The 20,505-nt window shown below is 46.2% G+C and overlaps 1 protein-coding gene across 3 annotated transcripts in view; it reads right to left on the bottom strand.

Annotated features, from left to right (window-relative positions):
* LOC125012070 (tetratricopeptide repeat protein 28-like) overlaps positions 1-20,505 on the bottom strand; it is a 162,767-nt gene that overhangs the window by 7,818 nt on the left and 134,444 nt on the right. For all 3 annotated transcript variants that reach the window (XM_047591688.1, XM_047591686.1, XM_047591689.1), the window contains 8 exons: positions 18,214-19,010; positions 17,566-18,110; positions 15,783-16,306; positions 10,617-10,726; positions 7,555-7,684; positions 7,212-7,430; positions 4,481-4,637; positions 2,084-2,224 (listed from right to left, as the gene is read on the bottom strand). In XM_047591688.1, the coding sequence (XP_047447644.1) occupies positions 2,084-2,224; positions 4,481-4,637; positions 7,212-7,430; positions 7,555-7,684; positions 10,617-10,726; positions 15,783-16,306; positions 17,566-18,110; positions 18,214-19,010 (2,623 nt within the window). The remainder of the gene's footprint in view (positions 1-2,083; positions 2,225-4,480; positions 4,638-7,211; positions 7,431-7,554; positions 7,685-10,616; positions 10,727-15,782; positions 16,307-17,565; positions 18,111-18,213; positions 19,011-20,505) is intronic.

Consider the following 20,505-nt stretch of genomic DNA (forward strand, 5'->3'; position numbering starts at 1 on the left):
CAGAAACAGAAAGTACTAGCAATGAAGCCAATTGCTTGGAAAATAACCACAGGAGGAGGAGAGCAGCACCCATTCTATCTTTACAGGAACTTGTACATACAATCAAAACTCTTCCAGGAATTGAAATTAACTGCCAGCTTCTGAAACACCCCAAAATATGCAATCTGTCCAAAGTCTCTTGAGTCATGTCATGTATGAACGGAGTGACAGCTCTCTGCTCAGCCATAGACACCCAGCATACTGAGAACTGTGCTAATGCCGGCCGTAGGGTTAGAGGCCGTTTGCCTGGCCCTGCAGGGCCAAGTTTTATGGCCACACTTGTCACTACTCTCCATCTGTTCCACTAGCCAGAGTTTCTTCCGCACCCCAGTCATCAGACATCTATCCTGCCCTTCTGGTAGCCCCAGGCCACTGGCTTCCCTCCAGCCTCCCAACACTCTGTCTCTCTCCCAGGCCTTGGCATGAGCCTCCATGGGAAAGCAAAACAATCGTTTGTTAGCCTGACAGGAAGAATGAGAGTGGAGGCAAGGGATAAGCCAAGAGAAGGTGAGTGTCAAGTATAGAGGGAAACAGTGAAAAGAAAATAGTCAGAGCAGTGAGGCTGAAGGTGGGGACTGCATTCAGTGGCTGCCTCGCTTGGTCTGCAGCTGAAAGACTTGTCTTGAAGTGTGATCTGAGTGGTAAACAAAGCTGAACAAGTCAACCTCTGTTGCACACTTAGGCTTTTTCATACTGACTGGATTTCGGCCTATTTTTAGCAAATGACTGCTTAACCTAATGGCCGCTCAGCTCTTCTAAAGCAGGCCTCTGCTTCATTAATGTTTACTGCTGCATCATTGACAACCTCATCAAGATCATCAAACAACCTCATTATGCAAAGATTGTGCATAAAAATGGATTTAGTCACACACCGAAGGGATTAGACTCAGGAAGACTTCCATTAACACCTATGACGGAGACTAATCTTTACCAAAGTCCTCAATGCAGATTACATCTAAGTGTGAAAACATGCTGTTTGACAATTCTTTTAATACTGAGTATATTATGCCTGCACCTATTTGAATTCAATTAGGGTTTATTATATTAGTTTCCGTTCTCTTAATTATGAGTAATTGTAGGAATACTACACTCTTCACACCCATTTATTCTCATAACGCATAATGCTGCTACTAATAGCCTATATCTTAACGTGTAAGGGAAAAGTGATAGCAGTGACTGAAGTTGAAGAGAGCCTTTGAAAAAGCACACGCATGTACACTGTGTGACATCAAACCTCAAGATGTTTGAGCCGAAACGACAATGAGGTTTTCTTCATTTTCTCTTGCCTAAGTATTGTGATAGATGACAGTCTCCTAAGCACGAGGAGCTTTATAATTCAGATTTTTTTTTTGTGTGGACCAAAAGAATGAGAGGATTACTACCGGCAGCCCATTAAAGGGGCTTAATGAGCACCGAGACTCAATTAAAGCTGGAATTACCCTCTCATCAAAGAGCAGCTCAACTGTGGACGAGGACAGGGAAATATGACCCAGACACGCAACGTATGCACACACACACGCACATGCACTGTACTGGTGTACAGTACCAATCAGCGCAAAGTGTAAAGGTATACTTTGCTTACTGTCAACAAATAATATTCTGAACAAGCCACTGGCTGAGTCTGTGAAATCTCAAATCTGCATGACAAACACAGACAGAGCAAACATCTCAAAACCACACTGGTCTCAGCGCCTGTGTACGACAGGCAGACATACGCACAAGCGTGGGCACACACACACACACACATATGAACACATCCACAAACCCAAGGCTCCATCAGAGGAGACAGTTGATAAGGGCTTTAGCAGCTTGGCTCTACTCAGTCTATTTAATAAGGAGGATTCACATGCTGCCTCTGCTCTGGCTAAACAATGGAGAAAAGAGTGCTTTCACAGACGAGCTACAATGCCAACCAATCTCCTTACCCAAGCACATATTTTTTAATCTTCTTCTTTTTTTTTTTTTTGTCGTGGAAAGCGGCATTTTAAGACTGTCTGTCATTGGCAGGGAGGCCATATCCAGGTGATGTGCAACAATCGCCTACCTGTTGAACAGGTTGTTTCTGGAAACCATGCGCAGGAAGCCCGTTGGATCGGTGACCGAGTTAAGCTTGTTGTTGAGCTCCTCAAATTGCTGGTCCAACAAATCTCCCGCCTCGCTCTCCGTCTCGCTGCTCGAACACCCTCTGAAAGAGAGGGAACGAGATGAAGTGAGAGACATCCGCAGCCGCACAAGTTTTGGCAGGAAAGGAGAGGGGCACTCGAAAACAGCAGACAATACACAGACTTACATTGTTTCTTTGAGGATAAATCACATGTAAAAAAAAAAAAAAGAATCACACATCCCAAAATACACACTATTCAACCCACATTTACTTGGCCTAATTTCCCAGGCCCGAGCCAACACCCTGATGGTAAGCAGAGTTAAATCCTTTCATTATAATGCTGGTAAGGCTGATCCAGTCGGTTGGGAGGCAACCACCCCCGCCCCACAATCACTAACTCTCCCCCATCCTGGCGGAACCTCCCCTCCTATGCAGTCACATCACGTAACTCTGACAGCATGTCAGCTTCCTGCCCTAACATTAGCTGAAGGTGAACTCAGGGCCTCTTGGGACCGCCATGAGATTTCTCCTCATCTCTTTTGCTCCCACTACCATCAACACATTTTCCAGGCCTTACAGTACGTCGAATATTCACGATCCTTGGACGCATCTACCGAGAGACGCATCCAAATCCGATGTGTGTGTGTGTTTGTGTGTGTGTATATATATATATATATATAGGACACCATTTTGAATATTTAAGGGATCTCACATAATAATACATGGACTTCTACTGTCACAAAAGCAGCAACCTTCACTCTCTTTATCATCCTTTCTTTCACACACATAAGCTCTCCCCATTTTTCTCTGTCCCATTCATTTTCTCGCCACTCATTTCCGAGTGCCGCTTCCCTTTCTATGCGCTCTGGAGAATGAATGGGCGGGTAAGTGGTGCCATATTGTGCCCATCCAGGCGCAGTGGCGTGTACGCAACTTCCCATTGGAGTAGTAAATGAGGTGGTAATGGGGCAGGAGGGCCAAGCTGCTAGGGTGGCAGAGACCGGTACTGGGCGGACCAGCTGGGCACTATGGATCAAACACCAACTAGAGAACAAGCAGAACCACGGACGTCGATAAATCTCACCACATTTGCCATCTCATTCTGCAAGAGTTCCTCTGGCTACATCCCCCGCCGCATGTTATGTCTTTATTCACCAGCCTCTGCTTCTTTGCCCCATTGATTTTACCCCCTCATCTCAACCTACTTCCCGTTCTTCCTTACGCTCTCATTAAAGCCCTTCCTCTGTTCCTTTACTTGTCGGGATCTGCTGTTTGTCAGGTGGATTCAACATCTCTAGCTATCCAAAGAGCCATTATTCCGTCTCATTTATTTGGGGAGAGAGTGCGGCCCTTTAGAAAGGTAGTGGAGGCCTGTCATCACGACGTGAAATGGGGCATAACAACACTCTTTCACGTACAGACTCGTGTCGAGTGATAAAATAACCCTTCTTCGGTTAACTCTGGTGTCAAGCTCGGGTTCAATATTTTGGGCTTGGGCTCCATTTTGCTTTATGGGAAGTCAAGTTGCTTCTACGTGTCAGAAAATTGGTTAGGACAGGCTTTCTGTTGAACATCTGAACCATCACAGTCTGCACTGACTACACTTAGAGATCTGTCTCTGCTCAGTCAGTTAATAATTAATATATTACCACTTATCCTTATAGGGTTGAGCTTGGAATGTGGGTGAAAGCTGAAGAACCTGGAGAAAATCCACGCAGGCATAATGAGAATATGCAAACTATGGACAGAAAGGTCAGAGTCAAGCAGGGATTTTAATCCCAAAACCTTTTTGGTGGGACGCAACGGTCTCTGTAATCTCTCCATCGGTTTGAGGGTCCTTGGTCTGAAAAACGTTGAAGACCCCTGATCTACACCACTGCTTTTTTACTGGGTTATATGTGGATAGGGTTTGATTCTCAGGGCCTTTCTGTGTGTAGTTTACATGTTATCCCCATGTTTGCGTGGGTTTCTTCTAGGCACTCCGGTAAAAAAGACATAGGTGCTAGGTGGTGGGTCAGGTTGGTCCTCAGTGGCGGCGCACTCAGCTGCAGTGGCTCAGGACTAACCCTCCATTCAACCATGAAATTTCAATTTTGTACAATAAAATGCATAATGACAAATAAAGCACTTTACTTTACCTTACCATAAATAAGGCAGCAAAGGTGAATTTTTGGTCAGTATGCAAGAGATTTGTACAAAACATCAAACACGTTCTCTCCGAGCCATCACACATTTTCGTCAGAAAGAGAAATCTCGTGACACCTCAATAATGTTGAATTATGTGATTTATTATACGGGAAGGCTTTCATTTCATGGTGACAGCTGTAAACATCTCACCTGCTGTAATAAGACTCTACTCCCAGAGCCTCCCGAGCACTGGCAATGTGCTGCTCCAGCGAGGAGCCGCTGAACACGCCGCTGCCACCTCCCTCCTGGATGTCTGACCCTCCTTCTGATACGCCATCAAGATAAACCTCATGAAACTTCAGGATGCCTGCGGAAAAAAAGACGAGAGAAACGTGACTGGCTAATTTCCGAGTGTTTACGAAGCCCGATTTCAATAAAAAACAGATGCGCAGCCATTTTCCACCTTCTTTTTCTAATACTTTTCTATTACTCGCTCATGACGGGGGGAATATTGGATCACTTCAACTGAACGTCGCGAGTGAGGCGACGTGTGGCAGTGCGTCTGTGGAGCAAAATGAATAAAACAAATAATGTTCAATAAAAGATAAGAGTAGGCTGCCTGTGCCATCTGCTGCCTGCCATGAGTGCTCCGTTAAGTTTCAAGCAGGAGCATGAGGACGGGGTGGGGAAGACACACCGGGAGACGGAGGACAGGCTGTGTGTGTGTGTTTTGTGGGTGTGTCGGTGCTGTTTAAATGCATGTATGTTTTGTATTAAATGCATATGCGTGATTCAGGTGTACACGTGGATGTGCGCACATTCGGGCATTATACAATAACACAGCATCAACACAAGCAATTATGATTTTAGTGGTCCGTTTCATTGCCTGCCACCTCTTTAGAGCTGGCCATGTTTGTGTGCCAGCTGGATGCCAGGAAACGCCAGGAAGTGACAGACAGACGATTAGCGAGCAAGTGGCTCCCTCTTAGCCCGGGGCAATATTCGGCGCTTTGAAGACCTACACCGGTCCCTGTAGTTCTCCTCCCCTCCGTATGGGTAGTGCTGGGAGGTCAAGTTCATCTGGTTGCCTGGGAGCTGGGTTTGATCAAATTTTCAGGCCTTGTGGCATGGGACACGGGTCACGGCTCTCGTTTCCCCTCTTTAAACTGGAATTTCACAAGTCATAAAAAAACGGGACACGCCTTAATCCGTGGGCCTGCATTTGGCACCGACTAAGAGACAAAAATGGTGTGCCATTTTTGTCAGGGCTAAGCGACGCTAAAATAGAAGGAGAAAAAAAAAGAGACAAAATAAATAACGGGAGACGCGAGGAGAAGGGACGGGGACCATTTCGCTTGGTGCAACAGCGAAGTGTTTTTCCTGTTGACATGTGTTAAGATGTTGCCGGTGTTTGGCTGTGCCACTATCTGTGTCACAATCAATTAGCATGGTTCATTGGCAGATGCCTTCTGGGGGTGAAATGTAAGGCAGGGGGCAAATCCGAGCAGTGGAGTGGCAGGTGGCACAGCCACTTGGTGTTAAAGCTGGCCCTCTAACCCCTGCAGCTGAAAAACAAGCCTCAGGCCTCCAGGCCTTTTATCTGCTTTGATGTGAATGAGCACGTGTGTGTCTATTCATGCGCTTCCACCTGTGTATTTTTGCTTTAAAGCAGTGCGCCGTTTCCATACAAGCAGAACATCTGAGAATATATGTTTCTCAGTGTTTGAAGATATACCCTAAGTCCATCATTGTTATTGGTGTCTATGCTGCACAAATAAGCATGAAAATTACACATATTTGAATAAGATGACAAAAAAAACCCAGATAGATTTAGGAAGCACCGGTCAGTGTGCAGCTTATATTGGCAATTCATCGTGATACTTTTTCTTCTGATACAATATCAATTTTTAATGTCTTGAAATCTATTTTAAAAAATCACGTCACTTGCCGCACTGTATTTCCTGCAGCGTTGAGCGAGGCAGGTGAAGGAGTGGATGGGCTAGTAGCAGGAGAGAGCATGGCAGCGGAAAAACTTCAAAAGCCATGAAAATTTAAAGCTGACGTTTGGAGGCCCTTTGGCTTCCAAATGGAAGAAGGTACTAACAAGCTGGACAAAGCGTACGCAGTTTGAAAACTGTGTTTCGCTCCAGTTAGATATTCAGGGAACATGATCAACTGGCAAACTCATCTGACGAGACACCATGAGGTATCAGCGCAGCAGCAGCCGCAATATTAATATTATAAACAACTAGTATTTTAAGCTGTATTTAATTTATGTAGAATATTGCAATATATCTCAATAATCTATGGTATTGATACTTATGTATCACATTGTGAAGTCCTGCCCAGTACCCTCCCCTACAAATAATCTTGAGGCATCTCAAAATGCCTCATGCAATCACCACAGTCCGAAGAGACTGGCCCAGTCTGACTCCATATTCGATGGGATTGAAAGGGGTGATGTAATAATTTGTTCAGTAGGAACATTTTAGCCCCATCTGTTTCTTTGTGAATGTAGTAGACACATTATATCTGCGCCATGTGCATTAAACACACATCAGGTGACCTGAAGGACAGAGACAACCAAAGCTCTCTCTCTCTGATCTTCTTTTACCGAATGGATAATGGTTAATAAAAATGGGGGGAAAATTAATTTTCTTCCTTTTCTGTTTACAGGGCATTTGAAGCTCCACATTAGCCAGAACCCCTCAAAAAATTATACTGTTATTATCAGACTGATGTCTGGGGCACGTAAAAGCACATATCTGATCGAAGCATCTCATTCAGCATCCATGTAAACAATCGAGAACGATTTCAATCATGTTGAAGAGATATTGCCCATGTCACAGAGGAGAACGTGTCAAATAAGAAAACAATAACAGAAGGCTGATGCGATGTGATTACACCCTTCAATAGATACAGTTACAGATTCAGATCCTACCTGCTCCTGGAGCCAGCAACCAGCTGTACAAGTAACCAGCCGCCATGGAGAAATAAAGCACCAAGGCCCTCTGGCTGTTGACAGTATCCAAGATGTGCTCCACTGTTACTGGGGTGTAGGGGTCCGAGTCCTGCTGGCCCGTTTGCCTCTCTACCAAGAGATCGGCGAAGGCTCGAGTACGGCCGCGTTCTGCCACCGCCAGGGCCTCATCATGGTGGCCTGTGGGGTTCAGAGGTTAGTGTTGATCAATGGACAAATTTCAAAACCCAACTTTGAGAGGCCAAGGTGGAATCTAACAGCGTGAGGAAGTGAGTATGCGAGACGCGCGTGTGCGTTGGCATACCTAGGCTGACAAGGACCCTTTGGAGAGCCTGGTAGCAGGAAGTTTGCAGGTCAAACAGAGAGAGTTTGTAGTCGGTGCTGTGCTGGGCTTCGTGCCGGATGGTTTCAAACAGTGCAGATGCCCGGTAGAGCTGAGGAGAGGACAGACAACACAACAATATCTTTTTAAATATTCTGAACTTTTTCATTTACGAGCCCAAGACACAACAAGAGAATGGTCATTGTTATTAACAGTTAAAAGCGCTCCTCAAAAGGTAGGCAAAGGCACTGGGACTGTCTCTATTGTGTGTTTGATTCAAACCAAGCAAATCCTTCTAAAAAAATATAAGCTTCCATAATACTGTTAGAGAGACATTTTGGATTAAAAAAAAATGCATGTATATATGATTAGGCTAAGGCATCTTGGCCACTAGATGGTGGAATTCCACCTCACGGGTCGTCACAGTCCACTTCTGTGTCTCTCTCAACGCGAGGAAAGTAATGTAATGTAGCTTGAAGAATGACCACCGGGCACAAATAAACCTTTCCTCAGGTCTTACTTTCCTGGACACAGGAAAGGGCAACGAGAAGCTAAACCACTACCTGGGTGTCTCAGACAGAAGGCGTCCAAGGAAATAAATGGTTTGTGAATTCAATAGGTCTGTCAGTGTAATAGGACCTTTCTATTCAGCGCCAGAGATTGGATTGAGTGAAGGAGGGAGACAATGGAGAGGTGGGGCAGCAGGCAGTGTTGCACAGCGGCCAGGCAGAGCAGGCCAGCAGTGCTGATTCATGGGAACCCTTATTGATTTCCAATTTCTGCACCTATAGCAACCCCGTAGGATGACTGGGACTGCTATAGAGCCACTCTCCAGGAGTCCAGGGCCAGCAGAGAGGGGAAAGAAATCATGGTGCTTGACCACAGTCTCTACAAGACAAAGATCTGCAGTGGGGAAAAGGTTGTTGGTATGTATTAAATGCACCGGGGCTTTGATAGGAGAAGAAAAAGAAGAAAAAAAAATAGAAGGAGCGTGTGCATTGCTTGTGAGCGCACATATATGCATACACTGTAGCTCGTCTAGCATATCCCAAGGTCATGCAGGAAAGTGTGTCAGGCGGAGTGAAGGAGGAGAGTGGAGATCAGCAGAGAATCTGTGAGTCCTGCTGCATTAGTGCTGGTAAACGGAGCTGCTAGTCTCAGGCTGATTTTGCTGATAGGACTGCGGGCTGATTGCTGCAGTGCTAGTTTAATCTGTTAGGCTTCCCTTTAAGAATGAAACTAATTTCTCACAGCGCCTTTCCTCTGGCCTGACCCTTCCTGGCACAGATTAAAGGGAAACAATCCCAAATGTGCTGCGTCCACAGTGACTCGCTTGGCCGCGGTGCAGGTAATATTCGTCAGCTGCTTTGCATTCAGACGGCGCTCCCTCGTTTTACCGTCACCGACGCTAATGCGGCTTTTATCTGACATGTCAAGTGGATCTCAGCGTCTCGCTGGATCTGTAACGCGAGCGGAGTTTAATAAAAGTGTACCACTAATGATTTTTTCGTAAAATCCCGGATAACTCACTCCTCCCGTGCCACGCGATGCGAGTGCTAAAAAGCCTCATCTACAGCGGGCCGCTGGTATTCAAGCAAGCACGAGTCCATCGATCCACGTTCGCCGAGATATGAATGTGAGCGCTTCTCAGGGGGAGCACGCACTGTTCAAACAGCTGATTAGAATCAGGGACATGTCAGTCTGAGTCACGGTGAACTCTGGGATCACAGGAAGCGTGGTAGGACACAGACGGGTTTAAATGTATAAAGAATGAGGAACATGAGGTCAGACACACTCAAACTACACCTATGGATGCTTTTTAAATTTAAATACAAGCCCTCACAATAATGGTATGAAGCCGGTCAGGGTCTTTACCAAGGTCATACGTAGCGATAGGCCAGCTCATGAATAACCATTTGATCTATACTCTGAGGACAACAGTGTCCTTTCCCACCACCAATTCACCCTGGGGGCTGCAAGCTGACAGGCCAAAAAAAAAAAAAAAAAGCCTTCAACATAGCTGTGGTGGTACATGCAGGCATAGGACCGGACTGCTGTTAGTTGCAACAAGGACAAAACAATGTTAACATGAACGATTAAGGGCTTAAGGTCAAGCGTTAAACTGGAAAGCAAACATGCAGTGGAAAATATGTTGCATTGGCTTGTTAGAATAATATTTGGCTTTAATTGCACACAAATTCCTCACTATGACTCACGAGCGCTCTGCTCCAGTCACCACCTTGGTTTAGTCTTTCTTTCCCAGCTCTTGTTGCGGATAATTGCAAACAGACAAAGTGTCTTTTTTGAAAAGCACGATGCAGGACCGAAAAACAAAAGCTATCTGGGTCACGTAGATTTAACTGGCGTGCGCGTATCATAACAGAAGTGTTTTGGACTAGATTTTTGAAAATGAAAGCAGCTGAAAAACATCCCCGCTGACACACGTGACAGCCACCGCTGTTGGCTGAGCGCTCACCGGCTTGTGTGCGGATACACAAGCCGGGGGAAGAAAGAAAATAGGAAATCTCAAGCTGCCGTGTGTGGACAGACTGCAAAGAGAGATGTTAAGGGGATATTCCATGCTTGCCAGGTGGGCAGTGGGCTGAAGAGGAGTGAATGTGCGTGTGATGAGCAGGCTCGGGGCTCCTGAGACCATGCACATAGATACAAAAAAAAAAAAAAATATTCACTCATCTGTCACCTGTCTGCTGAGATGACAGCATTTACCAGCTCAACAGCCTCCCTAGGATATAGCCAGCATCCGTGTTCAGGCTCTGTAGTCACCTCTTTTTCTTTTCCCCATGTTCCTGTCTCTCCTCTCGACTCTTTCTTTCACCATAAGGGCGGTAGGGAGTAAATTTATACTGGACAGGTATTTCCACCTCTCATTTGTAATCTGTGCCAACCTCTAAGCCAACAGATGTGGGCTTATTGGAGGTCAGCTTTAACTACAAGAGGTGAATTTGCTGGAAAGAGTCCAGATGGAGGAGATGAGAGGAGACGCTAGGAGAGGCGAGAAGGGGCGGAAGAGGAGATATATTTACCTGATGTTGGGCCTCCTCCAGATTCCCACTGGCCCACAGAGAGAGTCCTAGACGATGGCGGATCTTAGCCTCATCCTCGCGCCGAGCCAGCTGCTCCGCAAGCCGCAGGCCTGTCAGAAGGGGAGGAAGCAGGGGGCGCATGAGAGGGAGAGGAGAGCAAAAATTATACAGAGCAGACAGACTCTTCAGTATCTTTCGGAGTAACAGATGTAAGCATAGCATGGTACTGATGTAACGACAGCGAACAGGTTTGGGTATTTGGCCTCGGTAGCGAGACGCCGCTCGTACCGGGTCTAAACACACACGCTTCTGCCACAGAGGCAGGCTGTTAGAGGACTCATCGGACTGCATAGCAATCAATGCTAAAGGATTGACTGGCTGAGCAAACACACGCTTAATGCTTGCATAAAAAAAAAAAAAAAAAAAAACGTAATGAAGATGTCTACAAATATTTGCAGACGCACTGATGAGCTAATAATAGACTGAATGCAAACACACAGTTTACTTTGTGGCATTTTGTACGTGGGACTGTTTGTGGGAGCCAGCGGAGGTCTGAATGCGCCCGCACACATCTCGGTGTGTATGTTCCGTAAGTGTGCCTGCGTCAGATCACCTGGCAAGAGCACAGTTTGTTTTTCACTTCCAATTCCTCAGGCGGCGAGGCGTATGTCACATCTTTGCATGTGTCCTCAGCCCGCCTGCCGAGTACTCGGTTCTGCCCAATTACTGAGATGAAAATGCCACTCCACGGAGGACAATGATGAAAAAAAGAAAAAAAAAAAGACGACAGCCGCTGGGCCACACATCACCCACAAGGTGTTAAATGCGCAGCAAGCATTCTGCAGCTCGCAATGGGCTACTGCTCATGCACAGTCTCACCTAACACAGGCTCCGTATTTGCGAGCCTCTACCCGCTTGTGTGATAGAAGGGACTAAACATGCTTTCAGTCAAAGAGAGGGGAAAATGGGCCAAGCCTCGTCCGAGTCTTTGCCTTTCCTTACATTCCTGGAAAACAAGTCTGTGGCTGGACCAGATAAGCCAAGAACAGAGAGCGTGACCTGAAAAAGCCAGCATATTCCACGAGACCAGCACACCGCGCCGCCATAGACTTCATGGCTCCTCCACGGCCACGCTAGCCGGCAGCCTTTGAAGCCTGCAACAGTCTCCGTTCCCTCCTTATCTTTCCACACACCCTCCCCGTCTGCCCGCCTGCCTCCTGCCCTCTTTCCCCATGCATCTGCTGTGCTCCTCTCCCCCTCTGCCTCCTGTGTTCATTTCCTCATCTCTGGTGCCTGCGCCTCTGCCCCCACCTTGTGCTCTACCTGTTTCATCTTTACTGTGCCGGTGCCGCTCGCAGGGGCCTCTGCACTGCTTAGGGCTCATTAAGCGCCGGAGCAAGAGAGAGGAAACAGATCTAAATTATCCTTTTCATTCTCCGACAGCCTCACCCCTCACTCATCTCCAGCTCCGAGCCTTTCATCTGCAAGTGCGTGCACACTCGCACTCAAACCTTCCCTTCTCCGAGCTCCTCTCTGATAGTTCTTTACGATCAAGCCTGAATGTCAAGCAACTCTATGTTTTCTTTATTCTGCAGCTGACAGTGAAATAATACATGTGAATTATGACTCATGCCGATCTCTGTCTCTCCCCTCCACCCGCCTGCCATCCTCCTTCTCCCTCTCCATGCGTCTCCTCCCTTCTCCAGCTCCCTCATTCCCTCTGTTCTCCCGCTCGGTATCATTCAGTGTCTGTCACTGTCACCGCGCGCGCCTTTGGTGTGCCCCGCAGGCACAGTCACGTAGCGGCGGCTGACATGAGGATGTGGCCGTGGCTGGCTGCACCCTGAAGAGCAACTAGAGAACACTTTAAAGGCTGCTTGACAGCTGGGTGAGAGATCCTTCTGCAGCCCCCGAGGCCCGCGCGCCTCTGCCTTCAGACACGAAGCCTTACGTGCCGACAGCATATAGACATCTCACGCGCCGAAGAACCGCAAGTGCACCGGGCCGCAAACAAATACACCGGCGCACACACACACACACACACACACACACACACACACACAGGACACTCTTGACAACACTTTGATCATGACCACATGGTGAGCAGCGAACATTCTGCATGATAAGGCTTCAATATGGAGAAGCATTTCCAGACAGTCTCCCTTGGGAGTCGCTCCGGATCACACAGATGAAATGTGCCACAAGTAGTCGAGCGCGGAGTGAAAAGAGGAAGCCAGGACGAGAAGTACGACGCCTCTCTTTTCTCTCTCGCCTCCCAGCAAATGGCTAATCATGCCACGAAGTGGATATCTGACACAGAAATTCCCTATCATGCGTCGTAGAGTCATGCGGGGGAGTCTCTGAGGTGGCCCGACTCCCCACATGCAGCTCGTACAGAGCATTAACCCTGACTCATTGTATCATAAAACACAAAGCAGCTGAATACATTTTCACAGCGCGAACGCTCCTCCACTGCCTCTCTCGCTTTCTGCCGCGCCAAAGTCTAGCTGTTCTGTATGAACAAACGCGTCCCCTAGCCCTTTGCCATTTAATGAAAACACTAATGATGGAAAGTATTGACTGTATTCAACTGAAGGAACACACCAACCTGTTTTCAATCCTCCCAGCGCAAACAGAAACAGGATTGGGTTTTGCATTAAGTTGGAGCTTATATTGCCATTTGAGTTTAATAATCTATCAGATAATGGAAGGCTTTGTTTTTTGTTTTTCAAAGGTTAATGAATAAATACATATAGACACACATATCCACGTTTAATCTGCTAACTATACTGTATGTCCTCACGATGAAGCCTGTGTGGAGAAATAAATACACCCAGCCTCTACCGCCACTTTAATTAAAAGCAACTAACACTTAAAGTATTATAAATAACACTGAATACACGTGACGATAACATTTCACACTGAGATATCCATATAGTACATATAATCAGACTGCAATTACTTTTAGAATCCTCCTGACGAGTCTTCAAGGGCCTAACAACGTGAATATGTGTTATTAAAATTCCTGAGTCACTTCTACTGTGACCTCTACACTTGAAGAATTTAAATCACTGCATGAAATCACACGATGAAAAAGCACACCGCGTACAATATCTGTGTCGTTTGTCTGGATTCTGCTTCTGGTCTGCTTCTCACAAACAACACAAATATTAAAAACGCATAATTCCATAAATGTTTGTCCGGTTCTGCCTTAAATCTTAGTTTCATGAAAGTTATGTCATTTAGAATGTATTTAAAATAACTGAGAGCACCGGAAGCCGTGGTTCACTCTATCGAATTGTATTGAGTTATATCGGCACGTGTTTCTATTATTTTGACAACCCCATTTTGGTCACTAAACACTTTTTTTTGGTTAAATTCGATCTGGTTTGACAGCACCCCAAACTACATCCTTTAAAAGTGATCACATAGTTTGATTACAACCTTTTTATTCATTCTATTCCATATTTCATCCCCACCTTTCTGTTTTTCCTAGCGTTCCCTTTAAAACAAACTGAATTACGTCTCTGTATGACTTGTTGCTGCATAAGCAAGCCTACACTTGCTGGATTTTCTCCATGAATGAATGCAGACTTCATATTTATTTACATACGCATTTACATGGAGCATACATCACTATGTCAGCTATTAAATCGTGATTAACTTGACATAAGCGTCTGGTTTATTTCCAATAAAAACTACCTGTGTAAGTTATTCCATCAGTTAGTTCCATTAGGTATTCCATAAACCAAGCATGGAGAAACTGTAATACCTTCATTAGTCGCTACAATGACTGCATTGATTTAATGACACTATTGATTGTGTTAATCGTTGAAAAGAGCATCTCGGTGTGAAATGACTCTTTTGTTTAAGATTGGGAAAGTGCTGCGCAGCGTAGTGTAATGTAACATGATAGGAAAAATAACTTGGGTGAGCAAGGTGAACTCGTCAAATTACAGAAACTCTGTCGGCCTACCAGCACTCAATTGGCACCGTGGTGTCTTCCATTGTAGGCTTATCATTTGCAGTTGCTATTATATTATTTAAATCCATGCGCAGTGATTCGGAGGTCACATGTTGTCAACAGTATCTGCACTTGTTTGGAGCTCCCTTTCTTACCCTCCTTCCAATTAATCTTTTCTGGGAAACAAAAACAAGACCAAGCAGTGCAGCATGAAGAATTAAAAAAAACAAAAAAAAAACAGAAAAACTGTAAAGAAAAAAGCATGCCAAGTTTTCGGTCTGGGTAGGCTGGCCAGAAATAATTGGCTGTCAAGGATGGTGAAGGCACTGTTCTTTTTCCCAGCCAGACCCAGGAACGATGCAAGGACGGTGCAGGGGACGACGAGAGGACAGGGTGGAGACAGAATGGCCTGTCGCCTTTGTTTCCATTAAAGCTCAACAAGCAGGCCTGCAGAGGGTGTACGGGTCACTGCAGACCCAGCTTACTCTAAAACTGCAGCCTGAAGAGAGAGCGGGGAGATTTAATCCGGCTCCCTCGCACTCGCGCCCCGCAGTGTGAAATATACAAATGCCCTCTCACACCGACACCAGTTTTCGCGGGGTCGTAACGCGGCGGGTGTGCCTGAGCACGAAGTCAGTCAATGGGCACGGCATGTAGCGCGGACATTCAGCTTGCGTCCATGAATGTCTCCACTCATCACAGCGTCAGTGACAAACAGCATTGTCACTCACATAATGAATTTCTGAGAGGCCAAGCTGCGGGGTTTTTATTTCACCGTAATCTGTAGGGGACAATGAAGCATGAGAGGCAGGAGTCTGACAGCTACCGTATGAAAAGATTCTTTGGCAGCTCGGTGCGAAGTACCCGCTGAGAAGGTAGATACAGCGGTGTGAAAACAGCTAACAGTAAACAGGAAAAATGCCTTGGCATGCATTCAGACACACACACACACAGAAAGGCTGGTATACCTACACAGCTCAAAACGCAGATGCATAATGCGCGCACAAAATCCCCCTGTGCACTTATAACGCATAAGTACAAAAGCAGAAATACACACACATGAATACAGCCTAATAAAAATGTGGCAAAGGCTTAGCAACAAATAGACTCTGAATTTCATATTCATGAATGCACAAACTATAAGCCTATCAGCTCGGGCAACAAAGGCAACCCTCTCCCCTGATCCCCCCCGGCTCACTCACCTTCCTGCAGGTACATGACAGCTTGTGAGTAGTTTTGCAATGCGTGGTGTGTTCTTCCCAAGCTGCCATAGGCCAGCGTCTTGGCAGCCAAGTCATTAGTCTGAGCCGCCACACTTAGGTGCTGTTCTTGGAACACGACCGCCCGCTCGTAGTTTCCTAGCGACTCGTAGGTGAGGCCCAAGTTGCCATAGGCACGGGCTTGACGTGTGGTGCTCCCCGCTTCCTCTGCTATCTCCAGGTCACTTTGGTGGCACCGCAGGGCCGTCTCATACTCTCCCATAGCTTGATACACAGCACCCAAGCCGCAGCTGGCATCGCCCTCCAGTAGCCTGTCCTGGGTGTCGCGGGCGATGGCCAGCTGACGCTCCAGACAGGAGATGGCCTGCTCGTAGTTACCCAGTTGGCTGTGGAGAGCACCCAGCTCGCCGTAAGCCTGAGCCTTGCCCCCACACTCCCCTAGCTCATGAGCCACGACTAGCCGCTTCTCGAAACACACCAGCGACTGCTGTAGGTTTCCCATGGCCCTGCAGATGAAGACAGAAAGCCAATGAGCATTAAAGTGAACCAGATTAGGAGGTAGATATCTGAGATAACAACACAGCTATATGTCACTGGGATTTCCTGTTAAAAGTTAACCAATACTGAGATATGTTTTAAACCCACTCAAAATAAACACATTTATTCTATTATCTCATATCTAACATTACTCATCTCACATCTCGTGGGAAATCTATTCTTTATTTATAACCACACACTTCTCCCACGTCTTAATAGAGAACTATTTAAAAGCAAGAAGCAGTGAACACTGCTGGGAGACTTTCATTTGCAACGCAACACATAATTAGATTTTTGGCATCAGTGAAACATACATAGATTTACTTGTTTATCCCATACTGATATCTGCCGACGTCTGTATGAGATGTGAAATTCGATATAAATATGAAATTTGAATAAAGACTGTTTTTGAAGGGTAAGACTACTTAACATCCTCTAATATAGGATGGGTGATGTGTCAAAAGAGCTCTGCTTCCATCCTCTTATGTTTTGAGTGGCAGTAATCCCATATGAACACTTTATTCGCCTTCACAACCTTCAAACAGACTTTATTCCCATTCTCAGTCACACCAACAATCGCTGGATGCTGATTCAAATGGAGCATTGAAAGAAAAAAAAAAGCCTTCAGCTTTAATTAATGTTGTGTGATAATGTATTTGCTTGAATAAGAGCTACTGGGAGATGAGAAGGGGTTGTGTGTGATGTCTATTATTCCCTTCGGAACTCATGCATGGCTAATACTGCTGTGTGCGATTGCTGCGGTGCTATGCTGATGACGCACAATAAGAAGAATATCATCTCCGAAATGAGGGTTTCAGCAAGCATTTCGGGTTTTATTTTACAGTGTAGTCTCCCAGGTTGCTCTCAGCTCTTTGAGGAACGGAAAGGAGAGGAGACACGATATGTAAGGCTGTCTCGAAATAACGGCGTGTCCCTCAGCTTTAGACATCTGTGTGACAAAGCCATTTTGCATACAGATAAGGCTGGGGCCACAAGGCTGCTGCTGAGACAGCTAGCACCAGGCTCACATCCGAGCACTGTTACCCAGCAAGCTGCCTCTAAACTATGTTAGTCCTTGTTAGTGAGCATAAGAAGACGCATGATACGCCATGGCACCATGGTTATTAGTAAAGACCAAAATGCAATTATCTGCTGAAGCAGTAACGAGAGGAGACTTCATTTTCCAGGAAGAGGAAATGGTGGATTTGAAACTGAATTCCAGACTCACCTGTGTCCGTTGCCTAAGCCTCTATATGCTTTCTCCTGGTCCTGCATGCGGTTGAGGCTTTGGGCCACCGACAGATACTGGTCATAGTACTTGATGGCTTCCTCAAAGTCTCCGAGAGCCTCATAACAATCCCCCAAATTTCCGTAGGCCCTGCCCCGGTCCATTACTGCTTCATTGCCACTTAGCTGCTGTAAAGTGGCCAGCTGCTGCTCCAGGTAGCCAATAGCTTCCTCCATCACCCCTACATTCATTTTAGTGATGCCCATGTTTCCATACACCTGAGCCTCCACAACAGGATCCTTCAACCTCCGTCCAAGCTCTAACTGTTCTTCGTAGCTCTTGAAGGCCATTGCGTACTTCCCGAGGGCCATATAGACAGCTGCCAGGTGACCATGGGCTTTGCACTCTCCCGGCACATCACCAAGCTCTTGGTACACCTCTAGCTCCTGGGTGTGGTAGCCCAGGGCTTTGTCGTATTTCTGCACAAGTCTGTAGGTGGCCCCGAGGGCGGCATATGCACAGGCCTCCATCCTACGCTCCTTAACCTGCAACAGGAAAAAAATTTCACCATGTCAGCATGACGCACATGAGTAAATGACATCAAAATTATAATGTATAATAATACACATTTATTACGTATGGCCACACCTGATGAGCTAAGGCCAGCTGCTGCTCATAAAACTGAATGGCTCCAGCCACGTCCTTTTTACAGACAAATATGTCTCCCAGGTTTCCTAGAGCCCTGAAGCGAGCCTGTGCATTGTTCAGGGACTGGGCCAAAGACAACAAGTATTTCTGACACTCTTCTGCCTTAGTGAAGTCTCCCAGAGCTTTAAAAGCCAAACCAAGGTTACAGTATGCCTTGGCCTGACTGAGTTTGTCATGAAGGTCCTTGGCCAGAGCTAGGTCCTGCTCATAGTATTTGACGGCATCCTGGTAGTTGCCCAAACAGTAGTGAGCGTAACCCAGGTTGTGACAAACTTTCCCTTCACTCTCCATGTCTTGGAGGTCAGGAGATAGCCGGAGGTACTGCTCATAGTAGGGCACAGCCTGAGGAAACTCTCCTCGAGAGCAGTGGAAGTTGCCCAGGTTGCCCAGGGCCCGCGCCTCACTCTGAACATCTCTGAGCTCACGGGCTATGTTGAGATGGTTCTGGTAGTGCTGCAAAGCACGGTCATGGGCACCCAGAGCTTGGTAGGCCACAGCCAGGTTGCCATGGGTGGAGGCCTGCGAGGCTCGATCATTGACCTCCATGGAGATTTGCAGCTCTTGGCGGTGGTAGCGAACAGCCTGGTCGAAGGCTCCCAGGGCGTTGTAGGCATTGCCCATGTTACCATAAGCCCGGCCTTGAGCAGCATAGTCATTTAGCTCTTGAGCAATGGCTAGGTGTGTTTTGTGGAGTTTCAGTGCGGTCTCATAGTCCCCCTTCATCTGGTGAATGATGCCTGTAGAGAGAAGAGACAGGGTAAGAGGATGAAGTTAAAGACCCATTCAGGGGAAAATTGTAACTGAGTAAAATTCAAGTGCCTTGTCAGCTCTGCATGTACAAAACAAGTCATTTGGTTGCTAAAATACACTCTCCAAGCCATCTGTTCTCTGCTTACTCAACACATGCTCCCACTGAATTATGGTCATTAAAATGTAGTGCAATCAAACCGAGTTATTACAATGCCAAAATAGAATCTTTTGATTGTTTAAGCCGCCTTTGGTGATTGTGTCTTAAGGGATTTTACCAAAATCAACAACTTCACCACAAGGTCAGAAATAGCTCTGAGAGAAAGAAAGACAGACGGAGTAAAAGTGGGAGCGAGTGTGAATAGTGGATGAAAAGCTCAGCAAACAACATTAGAAAAAATGAGATAAGTGTGGAGAAACAATAAATAATAGAGAACCCAGTGCATTGAGCGTATTATCTCCGATAAAATACCATCCCCTGAAAAATAATAGCTTCACCCCACAGCGAGGCAGCCATCTGGCACACTCATATACTTACACATACATACACACAACATTCAGACAAATGTCACCCACACCTTTATGCTCACGCACACTGGCAAATACACAAGAATAAAGAGACATCACAGTATACCCAGTGCATCTCTCCTTCCTCCTAAGACTCACTGCTAATCTCAGGCTCCTCTTTCCAGCTTTCAGTGATAATAATTACACTGATAATATTATTGAGGGAGAAGACAGGGAAGATGTGAACTGGATACAGAAGCACTTAAGTAGCTCACCCTTTATTAATCAAACAGCCTCACCATCACTGCTTTGCTGCATCAGCATGGAGACTAATGGGCCTGCAGGACGGGGGTGCAGCCACTCATGGGACACAAGTGATGGAAACGGCTCTGGGGCCAGAGTGGGTGGGGACTAGGGATGGAGAGAGCCTGTGTGGGTTGCGGTGAGTCTGTGATGGTGCCGCCAGGATTAGTTACTGCCATGTGTTTTTCCCCTTTTTTTCATCTGAAACCTGTGATATTATGGGCCTGAACACAGGCTAAATAAACAGTTGGACTGAAATCAAACAGACGACTCAAACAAAGTTCTGATGAAGATACACCGTGGATGTGCTGGCCAAATTATAAACGCTACTACAATAGGCTAGTGATGATGGAAAAAAGCTTTGGTGCCGCTTAAGTGTGAGCCACTGGACCCATTATCAGCTATGGGCTGTATTTTTAAACATACATGGTTTTGGAAAACTATCCATATGTGTAAAATTAAGCTCTTAACCTGCATAAATGGGGCGTATGGAAAATGTATCAGCCAACCTTTACAGCAAAGAGTCCAGAAATCAAGGATCCTCTGCTTACTTAATTCAGAGCATGACTCCACATGCAGCAGAGACTTACTGACAGGTCAAACCTGATTTGCTGTTTGTTTGCTTGCTTGTGTTCTTGGGTTAAAGTGATACAACTTGAACTGACCCTGTAATCA

Source organism: Mugil cephalus, chromosome 8 (genome assembly GCF_022458985.1).
Source record: "Mugil cephalus isolate CIBA_MC_2020 chromosome 8, CIBA_Mcephalus_1.1, whole genome shotgun sequence".
NCBI lineage: Eukaryota > Metazoa > Chordata > Actinopteri > Mugiliformes > Mugilidae > Mugil > Mugil cephalus.